Genomic DNA, 19311 nt, shown 5'->3' with positions numbered 1-19311 from the left:
CAAGGTACTGAAAATGTGTAATTAGTTACAGTTACTAGTTACTTCTTTAAAGGTAATTGAATTACTTCATACTGTATATCAAAAGTAATTAGTTACTAGGGAAAGTAACTTTTAAGTTAATTTTATGTCTGCTTTTTAAATGTAATGAATATGAATAGTACTGAACAGTTAAACACAGTAAACATATTTTTAGACCTTTTTATTGTAATCAACAGGGCAACAGGCCTTCAAATCAAGCAGTAGTACAAAAGTCCCCTTTAATACTTAACTTAATACAAAATAACTGTCTCAGTCATTTAACAGTGTTTTTTACCACATTAGGCCCAATGATTGTGATTGGCCTACAGTATTAACACTAATTAAAAGAGAAAACTAAGGGGCCTTGAGGTGCTGCATATTATTGAATATGTGACTAAACAAAAGGTTAACAAGATGGTTTAACAAACATGCCTCATCAGGCAGAGCTAAATAGAAATAAGAGATGAGATTCTCAACAAACATTAAAATGGGCTAACAGGTCTCATCTCTCACCTCTGACCAGTAGCCACCACACTGCTAGCTCTCAAACCAGTTATGGTTCCTCAAGAGGAGAAGCTTCTCAAACTCATGATCTGAGAGCCTATTCCTCTTTGGAGAGAGACTCAGGTTCCCAAGGCAGCTACTCTTAGATGTGGATTGCTTCTTTGCACCTGCACATTATTTACAACTCTCCTCTACATTTTTGTCTTTAATTCCGACGAGTGAAAAGTAATGTCCATACTTCCAGGAGAGAAGCTCCTTCTATCTGCACCGTCGTTTATGATGTGGTTTATTGCTCATTGATTGATTTGATTGGTGGATCTGTAACTGGCTGCTGAACCTGGTTATGCAGATTGTTTCATTTATCATTTGGGTTGGGTTTATTCAGTTCTTTATGTTCAAAGTATGTATAATGTTATTTAAGTTAGAAATGTCTTCGTAAGCATAGCGACTCACCTTGTGTAAATGCCTGTAGCTCTCACGGAGCGGTTACAGATTTAACAAACACACCAACTCTCTCTCTGCCGTCCAGCTGCGTCTTCATGACGGCAGCAGCAGGAAGCCACAGGACGCCAGCTGTACAGTCTCCTGTCTTCAAACTGTTTATCCCCGTTTAACACCGCCGAGCGGAATGTGGTACGAAGCTGGTTCGAGTCCCTCTGCTACAGGTGGCGTGGAACGGGAGTCGCTGTCACGTTAACCTGACAAACTTGTCTCACGCAGTTATTTGTTTAGCTGATGTTTAGGTGTTTTAACGGTTGTATTTGTATTTTACTAAATGTTTATGTTTACATGTTGTCTTCTAGTTTTACGGTGTTTTCTTCAGCGACTCGATGTGATGTTTAAATAAAGAGCCGTGATTCATCAGTCTCGCTAAGTGTTCATTTTTCTCAAAAGAGTAACGCGAGTAACAAAATCATTTCAATTTCAGCAATTGAAACAGCATTACTTGATTTAAAAAAATACTTTGTTACATGCTCCTTACCGCTCAAAGTAGTGGGATTACAGTAACACGTTACTCCCAACACTGGAGATGTGTTCATCTTTATCGCTGAAAGGACAGACTCAGATTTTATGGCTGTTCAAGGAGTAATATTTATATTCATGTATATATGAGGTTAGTTGTTGTTTTCTACAATCTAGAGGAAATAAACTCACATCATTTAAAGATATAATAAATGTGATGCTTTTGTGACACTGACCTTTAACCCCTGACCTGATTCTAACCACAGATGCACGACATGACACACACGCACACGCACACGCAAAGCACACGCACGCACACACACACACACACACGCACATACACACCATGTCGCTACTTCCTAATTTACCAAGCACTACTCTTTCCCTCCTCTTCTTCTCACACGTGTGTATTTTTCCTGCAGGAACTCGTCCTCTTCCTCCTCTTCCTCCTCTTCATCTCTTCTTCTCTTCCTTCTTTCTTCTCCTCTTCATCCCACCTTCATCCTCTGGCTGCTGACGTCAGTGGATCATCTCATCTCCTCTGATATTCAGGTTAATCTGATTATGAAGCTTCCCTCTGATACTCTTCATCACCACTGAGGACCAGGATGGAGACACCTTTCTACCACGACGACTCTCCGGCTGTCTCCGGCTGCAGCCACCTCGCTGAGGACCAGCGGGACCCAGGAACCAGGATGCTGATGAGTAAGAGGTCCATGTCAGCGCCAGGCAGTCATCACTTCCCCGGCGGTGGCGCCACAGGAGGGAGGGGGGGAACCAGCCACCTGGGGCTCGGGGGGAACAGGTCCCTGATGTCGGCGGTGGCCTCGGCAGCGTCTCCGGGGGACATGAACCTGCTGCAGCTGGCGCCGCCCGACCTGGAGCACCTGATCATTCAGACCAATCAGGGACTGGTCACAACCAGCCCCGCGTCCAACTCCACCAACCCCTTCATCTACCGCCACCAGGCGACCAACGAACAAGAAGGATTCGCCGACGGCTTCGTCAAAGCGCTGGCTGACCTTCACAAGCAGAACCAGCTGCTCGGAGGCGGCCCCATGTCCCCGTCCTCGTCCTGCTCCGTCTCCCTGCAGACGGCCTATCACAGGAGCCTGATGGCCGCCGCTGACCCCCCCGTCTACACCAACCTCAGCAGCTACACCCAGGGCCAGAGGCCTTATTCTGGAGGACCCGGTGGACCACCTCAGCCTCACACCCGAGGCATGGACGTCCCTCAGACCGTCCCCGAGGGGCCTCACCCATCAGGTGACCCCATGTCCCCTCCCTCCCTCTCCCCGGTCGACCTAGAGACGCAGGAGCGAATCAGAGCCGAGCGCAAGAAGCTCCGCAACCGCGTCGCCGCGTCGAGGTGCCGCCAGCGGAAGCTGGAGCGGATCTCGCGGCTGGAGGAGAAGGTGAAGGTTCTGAAGACCCAGAACTCAGACCTGGCCTCCACCGCCTCCATGTTGAGGGAGCAGGTCGCCCAGCTCAAGCAGAAGGTCAAGGGTCACATCACCAGCGGCTGCCAGATCACTGTCAGCTCCGCGACCGCCACCAGGCCTGGACGAGGAGGACGAGGAGGACGAGGAGGGACGGGCAGCGAGGACTGCTGAGGACGATGGACACAAGGACAATGAGGGTTCACTCGTGCTCTTGGTCAGAGCGAGCAGAGAGCGAGCAGCTCGGCGTCTCCGGACACGAGGACGTCTCGGGGATTCACGCGTCCTGAGAGTCCCACTAAAACCACCATCAACCATGGAGCCAGAGGGGGCGGGGCTTGGACAAGGGCGGAGACAGGGGTGGAACAAACGCCCGACACGAGAGACGTTTGGACTTTAAAGAAAAGACGGAAAAAGAGACAAATGGAAACAGATTGAATTTAAAGAGACTGTTAAACAGCAAATAGTGTGTGTGTGTGTGTGTGTGTGTGTGTGTGGGAGAGTGTGTGGGAGAGTGTGTGTGTGTGTGTGTTGTACCTGATGTAAATGTCAGTAAAGTGAGAATCTTTGTGGGAGAGTGTGTGTGTTTTCTGTGATTGAGTGTGTGTGTGTGGGAGTGTGTAAGTGTGTTATTATTACTGAACAAGTGCATGTGAGGGAAGGAAACTGTACAAGACACGTGAAGAGTTACAGATTTTATTTTTCCTCATGATTCCTTCGTTTTTTCTATAAAATGAAATAATGAAATGATGAAATGATGAAATAATCAAATCTGCAGATTTCCATCAGGGTTTCTCCATTTTGATCAGAAACTTAAGTTCTTGTTATGAATCCAGATGAATGAATACTACTAATATGTGAACCCCTCTGTGTTAGGATCAGTGTATGTGGACGGTTACACATTCAGCCATAAGACAAATTCATGAGAACAGCCACTCTGTGTGAGTGGCTGTTCACAGACTCTAGTCCACCTGTGATTTGGTTGTTTAACTCATCGATGACTCATCAAGTCTCTCTGTCGCTGAATCAGATCAACAGAACTCAACACTGCACCCAATTCCACACACACACCCACAGACACACACACAGACACACACACACACACATATATATATATGTTTATATATTAAAACCTTTATGAAGTGGAACATGAAGCTGATGTGTTCAGGTCCAGTTACTGTCGTCAAAGGATTTTACACAAACAGAAAGTTTCCATCTTCATCAGCTTCACGTGAATATTAAGATTAACTCTGTTGGGCCACAGTCCAGAGGCTGAGCACCAGACACTGGAGCCGACGGTGAGGACAAAGGATTGTAAAACTTTTGGAGGGAAAACAATCTCCAACAGGCCTGAGAATCTCCCCCTGGTGGTTGGAAAATGTCCTGAAGCGCCTTCAGGACCCCCGCTGAGTTCCAAGCCCCGCCCACTGAGGTCCAACTCTGACACTCAATTGGCTTAAAGCCAGCATCATCCTATGACCAGCACCTCAAGGAGGCAGAACCTCTCAGGTAGAATAAAACCACTGAGACATCAATAATTGCTGCCATTTTCCCTGCTCTGAAGACGTCAACAGACCCCTCCGGGTCTTTCCAGATGATTTAGTTGCTAAAGGGGGCAACCAGAGTTATTTTCTTTCATTTCTTTCATTGTCTTTTATCTTAAGTTTGATCTTACTTTGATAGAGACTATTTTTGTTTTTAACTTGAAAAGGCCGTGCACAGGAACTTGCTCGCTGGCCGAGCTCAGAGACTTTCTTGCCAAATCCACAGCTGCGTCACCGCTGCTCATCCCTGCAGAAGAGACGAAGCCGAATCCCGTTCCAAGAGCAAGAGACTTCGCTCTTTTCGGTCCAGCGCTGACCTCCGTTGCAACCACGAGACCCACCGGAGCACCGCTTTAGAGGCCAGGACACTGATTTGTTTTCCAGGAATCCGCCCGTTCGCACGCATCCTGAGGTTTAACGACAGATTCACTGGACTTCCGGGAAATCCGCGCCCCACGTGCAAGCAACACCGCGGAGGTCACAGTAAGAGGCTTTATTGTCTGGGCAGAGACTAGTTTAAATACTTAGCGTGTCATTTGTTTGATTGTATGTTTGTTTGTAGATCGCTGATCTGTTTTTAGCCGTGCTACACGGCGGGCCGAGACGACACATCCGGTTCCTTTGTTTACTGTGTTTTTGAGAAGAGCGCGGTACAGAGCCGGCGCTTCCTTTTTGCGTGTTACCGTCAGAGATATTGTGCGGAGATTTACATCTGTTAAAAGATAAATCTCACGTAACTGGTCTGCTTCGCTGGAAGTTTGTCTCTGACGATGTTTTGAGAGCTTTCCTGATCTCTCTCTCTCTCTCTCTCTCTCTCTCTCTCTCTCTCTCTCTCTCTCTCTCTCTCTCTCTCTCTCTCTCTCTCTCTCTCTCTCTCTCTCTCTCTCTCTTCTCCTAAACCTGTTTTTACACACGTCCCGACCTACACTTATACATTTCATGTTACATGGAGAAATCTAGATTTAACGAGCATTTATACATCTCGACGCCATTCGGCGCCAAAACCACAAGATAAGAAATCTCTTTGTCTTAAAGATCCCCTTTGTTAAGGTCAGTGACAGGCAGCCATTTTGCTTTTCGCAACGTGGCTTCACTAAGGTAACCTCCATCTTGAAAGTACGTGAATGTAACATCACTTTGAATTCGGCCAGAGGACGTCACCACGTGACCTCGTCATTACGCCATAGCCACTCCCCTTTCTCTTTCTTACACACACACACACACACACAGACAGGCAGACACACACACAGACACACACGACCACACACACACACACACATAGATACTCCGTATTACATGTGTGACAATTGTGATAAGTGCTGCTGCTGTTGTTACCATCTTTGAAATATTGGAGTTTGTTAAATGAAGAATCATTGAAATAACATTAACTTTATTTCCCCTTTTTAATAAATACTTTTGTAATTAAAGTATTTGTATTTCTGTGATTATTTGTGCATATGTATGTGTATACAGCTGGATTACTATCGCCTGTGTTCGAACTTAAAACCCTTCATTGTTTATTATATAATCATTAATACTAAATATTGAGAATATTAATATAACCTATATCATTGAGACTGATATTTAAAGATTGAATTGTTGGTCCCTGTAACCAGGGTGGTGCCCCGCGACAATAAGCAATGATTACAGATTTGTATTATTCTTAATTGATAATTTTATTGTTTTCATTAATTATTTTAACTATTATTAATGGATAACCGTATCATTTCTAATTAAATGTGTTACTATTCTTAATTAATAGCTTTAGCATTTTTGATTATTTTTAAGAAATAATTGTTATTTTAATAATCATATTTCATGATTATTAATAATTAGCCAACGTCAAATCTACTCCTACTATTGCACAACAACTCTGTTACTTGGACCAATCAGGTTGAATGTTTGAGTCACACATTATTATTATTCAGTGTTTATGAGAATCCTCTGATGTCATCAGTCAAAACAAAACCTGTTAAACTGAGAACATTTCAGATCAGACGTGGAAACTTTACAATCATTCAAACTCATTCTGAAAGAGATCAAAGTGAAATGATTTGAATTCAACATCTGATCTTCATCTGATCTTCATCTGCTCCTCGAGAGTTCAAAGACTGATGTCACAGATCCTCAAACCAGTTCAGGTCTCTGGGGCTGCTGGGTCATCAGGCCTGGTTCCTCTGTCTCACTGGGAACTGTGGTCTGTTCCCCACCCACACACACACACACACACCCACACCCACGTACACACACACACTTTCTCACACACAGACACACACACTACTCTCTCACTCCCTAACACACACACTCTTTGCTGTTTAGCACTCCTTGTGGATGAAGCTGAGAGGTCCAGGCTGGTTCCTCCAGGTTCCAGCTCACATCAGGGAGGAGACCACCAGGGGTCTCAGACCTCAGCTTCCCTGGGACCTGGACTCACCTGCACGACTCTTCACTCGCTGACTCGTCTCCACTGATCTTCACCTCTGTCCCTTTGACTGAAGACACGATGTTGAGTGCTGGACTTGAGCTGCTGCTGGATCTTTGCTTTGGGCATAACACATTTAAAAATCGACTTCATTCCTTTAGCACATTCATTAAAATACAACTCATAAAAGCAGTTCAAAACTATTATGATGACAAAATTAATCAAATTAAAAATAATCAGTTAATTCGGACAAAGAATGAAAAACATTCACTGATTTTGAATTGATATAAAAACTAATGTGAATGATGAAAATGTGTAAACTGGTCAAAATATGATATCTTTTTTTAAACTCCTTTTTAAAAAGCCTCATTAAACCAGTGAGATTGTTTAATATACACTGAGTTAGTGTGTGTGTTCTTCACCGCAGTGTTTGTCGAAGGGGTTAGACAGATGCAGTTGTATGTGTGTATTAGAGTGTGTAAGAGAGTAAGTGTGCATATGTGTGTGTTTGTGAGCAGGGACGTGTCTTTACATTTAAAATTCTAATCCTCGTTTTAATGTGGGGGAGTAAACGTATTCGACTCACTGATGTTGGTTGTGTTAATAAAAACATTTGATTTTAAAGTTAGATGTTTTATGAGATATCTTGTGTTTTTGTATTTTTCCTTCACTGCAACCGTTTCTGCAAACTCCACAAACTGAGGGGTTTTCTACTGGAGACCACTTCCTGCATCTGTTTGGCTTCACTCTGCTCGTGGACGGGGACAAAGAGACGCTCCTCACGCTCACGACCACATCTCACATGTCTTTTACTATTTGAACAAATGAGCAGGAAGTGGCTCAGATTGAAACACGGTGTGACAGCTGGTGAGCAGCAGCGCCCCCTGCAGCCACACATGGTGAACTCTGTTGGTCTCTGTGTCAGAGGCTGAGTCGTCCCACTGAAGAGAGACACAACTGAGCGCTGGATATTACCCATGATCCTCTGCTTCCTGAACCAGAAGAGCTGCTGCTGTTCCAGGTTCTCTCTTGTTTGACGAAGATGTTGTTATAAACTCCACGTTTTGTGAATTTCCCTCGGGATTAATAAAGTATCCAACTATCATCTTCCGTGGTTCTGCAATAAAGATATGAAATGTGGACTTTACCACAGACGGTAAAGTTGTTGAATGAAGTTCATTCTGACAAAGATTGAAACATGTTGATTAAACAGAGGACGGTTTCCTCCTGGTGCTGACAGGAGCTCTCTGTCATCATCACATTAGCTTCAGGTCTTACTGCTCTGGAATTAATCCTCTTCACACTCATCTGTTATTCATGGGCTGGTTTATGTTCTGGGATCAGGACGAGGCAGCAGAGCTTATTTAAATTCAACTCTTCCATGAAAACAAGGTGCTGCTGCTGGAGGGACGATGTCTCTGTGGTTAACTCGTTTCTACTGTTTGATTTGATTTGATTCATATTCATATTTCCACATGCTGCTCGTCTGTGGGGAGAAGAGCTGGTTCTAACCTTTGTTAAACCACTGAACAAACCAGTAGAACCAAGAATCACTGAGATTTACATCTTCTGTATTTACTCATTTTCTCCTCATACATCATCTGTTTAACATGTAAAAGCCTTTTTAGAAATTTAAATGAAAACAAACCTTCATTTCATATAAATCAGAGCACTGTAAAACGAACTGGCTTCACTTGTTTTCAGAGGATTTCATCTGTTGAATATTCAATCAATGATTCATTCATATATGAAATCAAATTTAAACATTGTGAAGAAGAAAAGCAGATTCTCTTTGTGCTAAACTAAGCCAACAAGTCGTGGACTGACTCTGGTGGAAACTGATTTCATGTTAACACACAGAAGATATTATATTATAGTAAAAAAAAGAAAAAGTGACCCACGATGTTTTGAGCTAGCGGAGCTGACGAGACACTTTGGCTTCCGTCTGGAAGTGGTCATGTCGTCCATCTTTCTTTCACGTCTGAGGGTCACACACACAGACAATGCTAACAGGTTTAGCAGTAGCCTAATGGTTTGTCAACATGTTAGTTTAGCATTAGCTGATAAGCACTGAACAGCTGAGGCTGGTGAGTGATGTTAGTTAAGCAAGTAAAAAGTCTTAAAACAATTATTCCCCTTATATTTGCTTCCATTGGAAACATCAGGACTCTGCTATGCAGACGACAGCCAGTTATACTTTTCAATAAAACCTCTAAATATAAAAATAATAAAACATAAAACCTGGATTAGCAGCTCAGACAAATTAAAGGTTCTGATACTAGACACCTCAGAGATTCATTATTTAACGTGTCCATCAGTCATGATGTATAAACACTTTAATCATGAAGTTACAAACTGGTTCTTGTCATGTAGTGAATCCTGTTGTGTTGTTGTGTTGATGTGTTCAGGTCCATCAGCATGTGTGTGTCCTGGGAGAGGCTCCTCACGTGGGACTGATCTTCATCCACTGATCTCTAAGTTTCTGTTTGACTCATGTTGAGTTAAGAACAGAGGAAGTTGATCCTTTTTAACATCTGAGAGACAAATATCATGTGATTGCTTGATGATTTTATAAGATGTTAATTATGACCTGATGGTGGCGCTAAATAAGAACTCAGATAATGAGAATGATTAAGCAGTAGAAAATGTCTTGAAGTGATCAAAGTGTTTGACGTGTTAAATCTATGTTGTAATTAAAGAAACTTGAAGTTAAGGTGAAGAAATTATTGTTTTCTCCTTTAAACCCTGAAATCAGTTTTTCCTCTGAAGCCCCTGGGAGCCGATCACAGGCTCATCCACATGTTTGAGAGAATCTCTCAGAGACGCTGGCGTCACAGAGCCGTGAGTCAGTGGACTGAAGGGCCCGGGGGGGGGGGGGGGGGGGGGGGGAGCGTGGGATTAGTGCCGCTTAATTCATCCTGACAGTTGGAAATGTTAAATCCTGCAGGGGCCCGGCTCAGCTCGCTGCCTAAGTAGGTTAAATACAAACCAGTGTGATCAATGTGCACACACCAACTAACATGAGCTCCTGTGGTGAGGAGGAAACACCAGGGACCACCATATCACTGAGGGGCCCCGAGATTTAACAAGGAAAACACAAGGGGCCCAAAGGCAATCAGAGACTAGTCACAAGTTTAGAGCTGCTGACAACAGGAGCCTTTAACCACCAGGAGCCTTTAACAACCAGGGGCCTTTAACAACCAGGAGCCTTTAACCACCAGGGGCCTGACAACCAAGGGCCTTTAACAACCAGGAGCCTTTAACCACCAGGGGCCTGACAACCAAGGGCCTTTAACAACCAGGAGCCTTTAACCACCAGGGGCCTGACAACCAAGGGCCTCTAACAATCAGGAGCCTTTAACAACCAGGAGCCTTTAACCACCAGGAGCCTTTAACCACCAGGGGCCTGACAACCAGGAGCCTTTAACAACCAGGGGCCTGACAACCAAGGGCCTTTAATAACCAGGAGCCTTTAACAACCAGGAGCCTTTAACCACCAGGAGCCTTTAACAACCAGGGGCCTGACAACCAGGAGCCTCTAACAATCAGGAGCCTTTAACAACCAGGAGCCTTTAACCACCAGGGGCCCAACAACCAGGAGCCTTTAAGCAACAGGGGCCTTTAACAACCAGGAGCCTTTAACCACCAGGAGCCTTTAACAACCAGGAGCCTTTAACAACCAGGGGCCTGACAACCACCAGGGGCCCAACAACCAGGAGCCTTTAAGCAACAGGGGCCTTTAACAACCAGGAGCCTTTAACCACCAGGAGCCTTTAACCACCAGGGGCCTGACAACCAGGAGCATTTAACCACAAGGAGCCTTTAACAACCAGGGGCCTGACAACCAAGGGCCTTTAACAACCAGGGGCCTGACAACCAGGAGCCTCTAACAATCAGGAGCCTTTAACAACCAGGAGCCTTTAACCACCAGGGGCCCAACAACCAGGAGCCTTTAAGCAACAGGGGCCTTTAACCACCAGGAGCCTTTAACAACCAGGAGCCTTTAACAACCAGGAGCCTTTAACAACCAGGGGCCTGACAACCAAGGGCCTTTAACAACCAGGGGCCTGACAACCAAGGGCCTTTAACAACCAGGAGCCTTTAACCACCAGGAGCCTTTAACAACCAGGGGCCTGACAACCAAGGGCCTTTAACAACCAGGGGCCTGACAACCAGGAGCCTCTAACAATCAGGAGCCTTTAACCACCAGGAGCCTTTAACCACCAGGGGCCCAACAACCAGGAGCCTTTAAGCAACAGGGGCCTTTAACAACCAGGAGCCTTTAACCACCAGGAGCCTTTAACAACCAGGAGCCTTAACCACCAGGGGCCTGACAACCAGGAGCCTTTAACCACAAGGGGCCTTTAACAACCAGGAGCCTTTAACCACAAGGGGCCTTTAACAACCAGGAGCCTTTAACCAACAGGGGCCTGACAACCAGGAGCCTTTAACAACCAGGGGCCTTTAACCACCAGGAGCCTTTAACAACCAGGAGCCTTTAACCAACAGGGGCCTGACAACCAGGAGCCTTTAACCACAAGGGGCCTTTAACAACCAGGGGCCTTTAACCACCAGGAGCCTGACAACCAAGGGCCTTTAACAACCAGGAGCCTGACAACCAGGAGCCTTTAACAACCAGGGGCCTGACAACCAGGAGCCTTTAACCACCAGGGGCATCTAACAACCAGGGGCCTTTAACAACCAGGGGCCTGACAACCAAGGGCCTTTAACAACCAGGAGCCTTTAACAACCAGGAGCCTTTAACCACCAGGAGCCTTTAACCACCAGGAGCCTTTAAGCAACAGGGGCCTTTAACAACCAGGAGCCTTTAACCACCAGGGGCCTGACAACCAAGGGCCTTTAACAACCAGGGGCCTGACAACCAGGAGCCTCTAACAATCGAGAGCCTTTAACAACCAGGAGCCTTTAACCACCAGGGGCCCAACAACCAGGAGCCTTTAAGCAACAGGGGCCTTTAACCACCAGGAGCCTTTAACAACCAGGGGCCTGACAACCAGGAGCCTTTAACAACCAGGGGCCTGACAACCAAGGGCCTTTAACAACCAGGAGCCTTTAACCACCAGGAGCCTTTAACAACCAGGGGCCTGACAACCAAGGGCCTTTAACAACCAGGGGCCTGACAACCAGGAGCCTCTAACAATCAGGAGCCTTTAACAACCAGGGGCCTGACAACCAAGGGCCTTTAACAACCAGGGGCCTGACAACCAGGAGCCTCTAACAATCAGGAGCCTTTAACAACCAGGAGCCTTTAACCACCAGGGGCCCAACAACCAGGAGCCTTTAAGCAACAGGGGCCTTTAACAACCAGGAGCCTTTAACCACCAGGAGCCTTCAACAACCAGGAGCCTTAACCACCAGGAGCCTTTAACCACCAGGGGCCTGACAACCAGGAGCCTTTAACCACAAGGGGCCTTTAACAACCAGGGGCCTTTAACCACCAGGAGCCTTTAACAACCAGGGGCCTGACAACCAGGGGCCTGACAACCAAGGGCCTTTAACAACCAGGAGCCTTTAACAACCAGGAGCCTTTAACCACCAGGGGCATCTAACAACCAGGGGCCTTTAACAACCAGGAGCCTTTAACCACCAGGGGCCTGACAACCAGGAGCCTTTAACCACAAGGGGCCTTTAACAACCAGGGGCCTTTAACAACCAGGAGCCTTTAACCACCAGGGGCCCGACAACCAGGGACCTTTAACAACCAGGAGCCTTTAACCACCAGGGGCCCAACAACCAGGAGCCTTTAACCACCAGGGGCCCAACAACCAGGAGCATCTAACCACCAGGAGCCTTTAACCATCAGGGGCCTTTAACAACCAGGGGCCTGACAACCAGGAGCCTCTAACAACCAGGAGCCTTTAACCACCAGGGGCCCAACAACCAGGAGCCTTTAAGCACCAGGAGCCTTTAACCATCAGGGGCCTTTAACAAACAGGGGCCTTTAACCACCAGGGGCCTTTAACCACCAGGGGCCCAACAACCAGGAGCCTCTAACCATCAGGGGCCTTTAACCACCAGGGGCCTGACAACCAGGGGCCTTTAACCACCAGGGGCCTTTAACAACCAGGCGCCTGACAACCAGGAGCCTCAACAACCAGGAGCCTTTAACCACCAGGGGCCCAACAACCAGGAGCCTTTAAGCACCAGGAGCCTTTAACCATCAGGGGCCTTTAACCACCAGGGGCCTGACAACCAGGGGCCTTTAACCACCAGGGGCCCAACAACCAGGAGCCTCTAACCATCAGGGGCCTTTAACCACCAGGGGCCTGACAACCAGGGGCCTTTAACCACCAGGGGCCTTTAACAACCAGGAGCCTCTAACAACCAGGAGCCTTTAACCACCAGGGGCCCAACAACCAGGAGCCTTTAAGCACCAGGAGCCTTTAACCATCAGGGGCCTTTAACAACCAGGAGCCTTTAACCATCAGGAGCCTTTAACCAGTGGTGGTTAAAGGCTCCTGGTTGTCGGGCCCCTGGTGCTGTTTTCATTTGAGACGAAACGAGCGCATCTCTTCAAACTTTATCATTTCTGGTTCTGTTGATTGTTGAGGACGATGTCAGACCTTTCTGCTTCAGTCGTGAGGTCAAAGGTCACCTCAGAGCCACTTACTGGCCGCTGAGCTGCGATTAGTCAGTCAAGGTTGAAAATGATATTTAGACAAAAAGCTTCAGGCTGCTGCTCATCCTCCATTAACAAGGTCAAATCAACAATGTCCAAGTCAGTGACGCTTCAGACACAGAAGAACCCGAGCGGCCCTTCTTCAGCTGACCTCCTCAAATTCCAAAGTAAAGCAGGAAACAGCACCTGACTGAGAATTCAATGTGGTTCAGGTTAAATCCAGATATGATTTAAACCTGAAGATAAAGATGGAAGACCCGGCGGCTCCTCAAGTGAAACAAAGTCATCTCTATGGCCCCCTGGTGGCTGGCTGCAGTGCAGGTTATAAACCTCCTCCTCCATGTTAGCAGATGGGACATGCACCAAACTAAATAATCAAAGTAGATGTTAAATAAATGTTTGTAAAGATGTTTCAGGTCGTTGTTCTCTCTGTGATGTTTATGTTTCTGATCAGTTTGAATCAGTTATCTGATGATATGAAAACAGGCTGAGACGTGATGATTGATTCTAGATGTTGTCTGATGATAAGAGACATGAAAATGATCATCATTTCAAAAAGTACAATATTTAATTCATACTTAAATTAAATGTTTTATTCTAAAAACGTTATTAATAATAAAAGTATGAATATAACAATCAAATGTGCAACAACACAACCATCACAGAACAATAGTAACAAATGTGATGACATAAAACAACACAAGCTGAGCGTCTCCACATGTTCGAACATCTGGAGCCGGACACAGACAGACTCAGGATCAGCGTCAGACAGATGTTGATCTGGACTCACATTATGATAATCCCCTTTACTCTTATGTTTGCTCAGTTTCTCTCAGATTAATGTTCCTGAATTAAAGCTGACAAATCCCAAGTAAATGACTGACAGTGTGTGTCAGTGTGTACATATATTTAGTGTTGATTTGTTTGTGTGTACTTTCGGATTATTATTAGCAACAAGCTTAGGGCTGAAACCACTTCTGTCATGGCCACGCCCTTTGGCCCCTGAGCAGTGATGTCACACGGCTCCACCCAGGTGTGCGTCACACAAAACCACACGCGTGTGTTTACTGAGCAGATGAATAAACACACACTAAACTCACCCCGTCGTTTCTCATCCAGCCAGGAGCAGAAGTGAGAAAAACGTGTAATTGAGCTTACACTAATAAAATATATATGTAATACCTGTAAATTATTAAGAATAATAACATATTTAATAATTCTAGACCTCATTTTATAAAATTATTCTCCAGCAGCAAACACTACAGGTGAACATGAACTATGACACAAATCTAGAGTGAAGGGAAATACATATTCCAAAACAACTACTGAAACTCAAATTATGAATTATCAACATGAAACATGTTCATAAGCACAAAGTAATAATTATTTTTAACAATTAAATTCAGTTGATTAACTAGTACACACACAAGGTACTTACACACATGCTGTTCTCCTCAAAGTTTCAACCAGACTCAACAACACTTCCTGAGAAATGAAGCCGACACATCTCGACACGAGCGCCGCCATCTTGTGCCGAAGTCGTAATTTGGAGTCGGAGCAGAATTCGTGTTGTCGGGATTTGATCCAGATAAATGTAGTTTCATGATTTGAGCTGTGAACTCGACTGAGCCGAGCATTGCTCAGCGGGACTTCAGCAGCATCACTGACCTGCTCCTTCCGATTTCTTCTCTTCTCTGGGACTTGAACCAGCAGCTCCAGCAGGGCTCCTCCCCCACTCATCCTCTTCCTCCCTGCAGGCGTCCTCCAGTGTTTGTCAGGAAGCAGCAGATCATTGGCACAGAGATTAGACGGTGTTAGAGATCTGATAAACGCCGCCGGGCAGACGTTAGACTCATGACAGTGTTTATGTTTAAATATAGATCATCATCTTCGTGGTTATGTTGGAGCCGCTGACCTCCGGTTCCAGCTCCAGGCTCCAGGTTGAATCCAGCGAGTCCAGACTGAGGAGAATGAGAAGCTGTGCAGATGGAATCTGGGTCAGAGGAGGAACATTCATCAGAAGCAGCACAGAGAAGATTAAATGAATATAAATATATATTTATAAACTCTTCACTCTGCTTTAATATACTGACGTCTGTTCCATCATCTTCTGTTAAGACTTGATTCCTCTTGCTTTTATTGATCTACTTTATTGAGAATATAATATTTGATGTGTTATTGATATTTACTGTTATCAAAATATAATTCTTGTTTTTTAATGTTGAACCCACTTTGTTCCAAATCATAAGTTTTTCATATCATTTGTATTAACATTTTAAAATAAACTCAAATTTACGTGATTGATGGTTTAAAATATTGTTTTTGTGATTCATGGTTGAAACAGGAAGTAACAATCATATTAATCGTTTGAATCAGTGGGCACAGTAGAATAGTTCCAACTCTTTGTGAGACGACCTGTGTATGAATCTCATTTGATTAGATCTCATGTGACCCTGGGTGCTTGTGGCGGCAGCAGCAGTGCATGCTGGGAGCAGGAGGGGATGCAGGTTTAATCAGACTGGTCAGACTGGGGCCGGAGGAGCTTCGTGGTTATCAGACTGGTCACACTGGGGCCGGAGGTGATGCAGGTTTAATCAGACTGGTCAGACTGGGGCCGGAGGAGCTTCATGGTTCTCAGACTGGTCAGACTGGGCCTGGAGGAGCTTCGTGGTTCAGACGGGACGACCTTGATGCTCTCGACCTTCGTAATAAACATGTCGACCTGCATCAGCAGCACCTGAGGGGGCGGGGCCTGTATGGGACATCCTGAGGCGTTCATCACAGAATAGACAAACTGATGATTCAACTGAACATTGTCCAGAGGGTGGCGCTGCAGAGCTCATTCTAATCTGCAGGGTTCATCCTCTGGGGAAGAGGAACGTGTTCAGGAAATGTTAGTTTGTTGGTTGACAGGGTTTCACGACAGATCAACAGCAAACTCGGTGAAGGAGGTTTTATGGTTCAGAATTAATCATTTTAAAACTTAAAAGAATAATTGATGGATCTTGATGAAAGGCATCAGACATATTCAGTGTTGGATGAGATCGACCTCGGACCTTCACTGTCATCAACGGATCCAGATCAAAGGATCTATTAGCATGTTAACACTAGTGTTTAATCAACCAATTGTATGAAGTGTTTTCTTAACTCTAGATTGAGACATTTATATTTAAATACTTTGATTAACATGGGGGGGGGGGGTCAATCTCCTGGAAAAGGATCCATTAATCACAGCTGCAGCCAATCAGAGCCATTTGTGTGTCAGTGAAGTTTCACGTGTTCACATGAATCAGGTCTGATGGGAACACGTGGTCTGAACCTGACAGCTCTGTAGCCCCACCTGCTGGCACAAAGTATCACTGCTGTTTGTCACTTAGACAACTGTTAGAGTGAAACAATTGAATTCAAGGTTCTTAAAGCAGTATCAATATTTATGTCAGCAGATTTTCAAATGTTAGATCTTAATATTGATATGAGTAAGTTGTGATGTTGGTGTTTTCTCTCCTTATTAATGGAACATGTCGACACTGAGACCTGAACTACGTTTATTTCATTAAACTGGAGCAACAGACATGTCATGGGACTTTGGACAGAAGTATTTCATGTTTATATTATTCTGTATTGTTGGATCCATATCACTGAGGATCATGGGAACGTTCCCACAGCAAAGTCTGAAGGTTTTACAGCGTCTAAAACAATCTGCAGATCCAACGTCTTTAAAGGATTAGTTCATTAATGTGTAAAGGCCTCAGAGACTGTAAATAAAGATCAGACTGTAAATAAAGATCAGACTGTAAATAAAGATCACCAAAAGTTAAGTCAAAATATATATATATAATGAATAATAGCATGTCACCACATATTGTTCTTCTGTAGAAGCAGTGATGAACTCGAGCAGCAGCCAAAATCATCTCTTTGTCACCTCCTGCAGGTTAGTTGCAGTACTGCAGCGGTTTTCAGCTACAGACAGAGACACGTGATGAAGAAGCAGGTCCATTTATAACCCTAAAAATAAATGAAATACGTACTTGCATACATACACCTTATGATATACCTGGATATACCATATTATATAGCTGAATATATAATGAGATCTAAAGCTCCTCTCTGGAGCCAGGGCCTGGTCTGTCCCATGTAGGCCACTGTAGAAACATGGTGAAGAGGACCCACTCCTAACGTGGATATTAAAGGGGACATATTATGAAAATTCCTCTTGTGTAGTGCTTCTACATGTTAATGTGGAATCTGTCATGTCTACCATCCCACAACTCTGGAAAAAAACAACTCCTGCGATTTGTTGTGGTTCCTCTTTGTCAGAAACTATAAGATAGAGTGCGTCGAATGTGATTCCGACCGGAATTGACGTCACAGTCGGTTTTCATGGCATAGCCCCCCCCCCCCCCCCCCCACCGGAGGCGGAGATCTGGTGGAGGAGGAGACCGGGTTACGTTACGAGCCACAGCACCCTCCTCAGCTCGAGGCGGCGGGTGTTAGCTGGGAAGCTAGCCGAGGGGGGGACGCTAACCAGCCGGTGAGCGGGGTGAGAGGCGGAGATCTGGCCGAGAAGCAGAGCCTGCGGTCGGGGTAAGTCACGAGCCCACCCCCCTCCTCAGCCCGGGCTCGCTGGGTGATGTCGTCGGGCTGCTGGCTCCATGTCAGCGGCTCGCTTCTGGTGGACCTGTCGGTGTTTGTTTAGCAGCAGCCGCCTGACTGATCCCCCCACGGACAGGGGAGCGTTGACAGTGCGTGTCTCGTGTCGCAGTGAGTGTCTTCAACTAGAAAAGCTGTTTTGTTTCGGTAATTGACGGTGACATGTAAGCTAGGTGGCGTTGCCGGCCAGCGGCGGCGGCAGCGGGCAGACGGCTGCTCGGTGGCGGGTTGGACCCCGGCTGTACCCGGGCAGCTCTCTGCGAGGCTGGCGGTGCTCCCGCTGACTTCACTCACCTCCTCCATGTCCCGGAGAGGACCCAGGGGGGGACCCAGGAGGGGGCTCTCATAACGGGGCTCGTGTCCACGGGTGATCGCGGTGTGTGAGTGTGGAGGTTCCAGCTCCCCACGGGGGACACTGCCCCCCCGGTGGATGCCAAAAATAAACCCGGAGACGGTGCGAGCTACACGAAGCCTGTCCCCGGTACCTGCTCAGTGCTGAAGCCAGAGGAGTGAGGCTCCGGGCGGCCGCGGGGACAGGAGGCACCGAAGCCCCGGTAATAAACACAGAGAGACCGCCTAAAAATACCCCGGAACCCAGCGGGTCCTCAGCGGCCGCTGCTGCTGCACAACCCGCCGGGCTGCACGGAGCCTTCACACTGGACGAGCTAATCTGATGCAACCGGGAAGATTTCTCTTTTTCTGGGTTTAAATAAATGAAATGTTAGTGTGATAGCAGTGTTAGCCTCCAGAGCTGTAGCCCCTCCACGATCCGTGTGTGTGTGCGCTCAGAATATATGCCCTGTATGAATAAATATACACATACAACGATATAGTGTATACACACATATCTAATGCATGTATTTAAATAATGTACATCTTTATCAAAAGGTGTAATAGTTTGAAAATTGTAGCTTCAATGAAGAAACACAACAAACAGATACAGAAATATATGTGTAGGACAGTGACTTAAAATGATTTTAACAACCTTAAATATGCTAAGGGTAGATTTAAGAGGGGAAACCGCATGTGTGTGTGTGTGTGTGTGTGTCGGGGGCGGGGCGGTGAGAGAGGGCTGGGTTGTTGATTAGAGGGGGGGCTGAGCGGTGAGAGGGGGGGGGGGCGGGGCACTCA

The 19311-nt window shown here is 46.0% G+C and overlaps 1 protein-coding gene across 1 annotated transcript; it reads left to right on the top strand.

Moving 5' to 3' along the window:
- Positions 1-2066: 2066 nt before the first annotated feature.
- Positions 2067-5318, top strand: LOC133954710 (transcription factor JunD-like). The gene has a single exon (XM_062389180.1). The coding sequence runs from the start codon at positions 2094-2096 to the stop codon at positions 3096-3098; it is 1005 nt and encodes a 334-aa protein (XP_062245164.1). The 5' UTR covers positions 2067-2093; the 3' UTR covers positions 3099-5318.
- Positions 5319-19311: the final 13993 nt, after the last annotated feature.

Source organism: Platichthys flesus, chromosome 6 (assembly GCF_949316205.1).
Source record: "Platichthys flesus chromosome 6, fPlaFle2.1, whole genome shotgun sequence".
In the NCBI taxonomy this organism is placed as follows: Eukaryota; Metazoa; Chordata; class Actinopteri; order Pleuronectiformes; family Pleuronectidae; genus Platichthys; species Platichthys flesus.
This window is presented reverse-complemented; position numbering and strand designations above follow the sequence as displayed.

Excerpts from the sequence above, each read along its gene's own strand:
- LOC133954710 (XM_062389180.1), top strand. The coding sequence starts at position 2,094 with ATGGAGACACCTTTCTACCACGACGACTCTCCGGCTGTCTCCGGCTGC.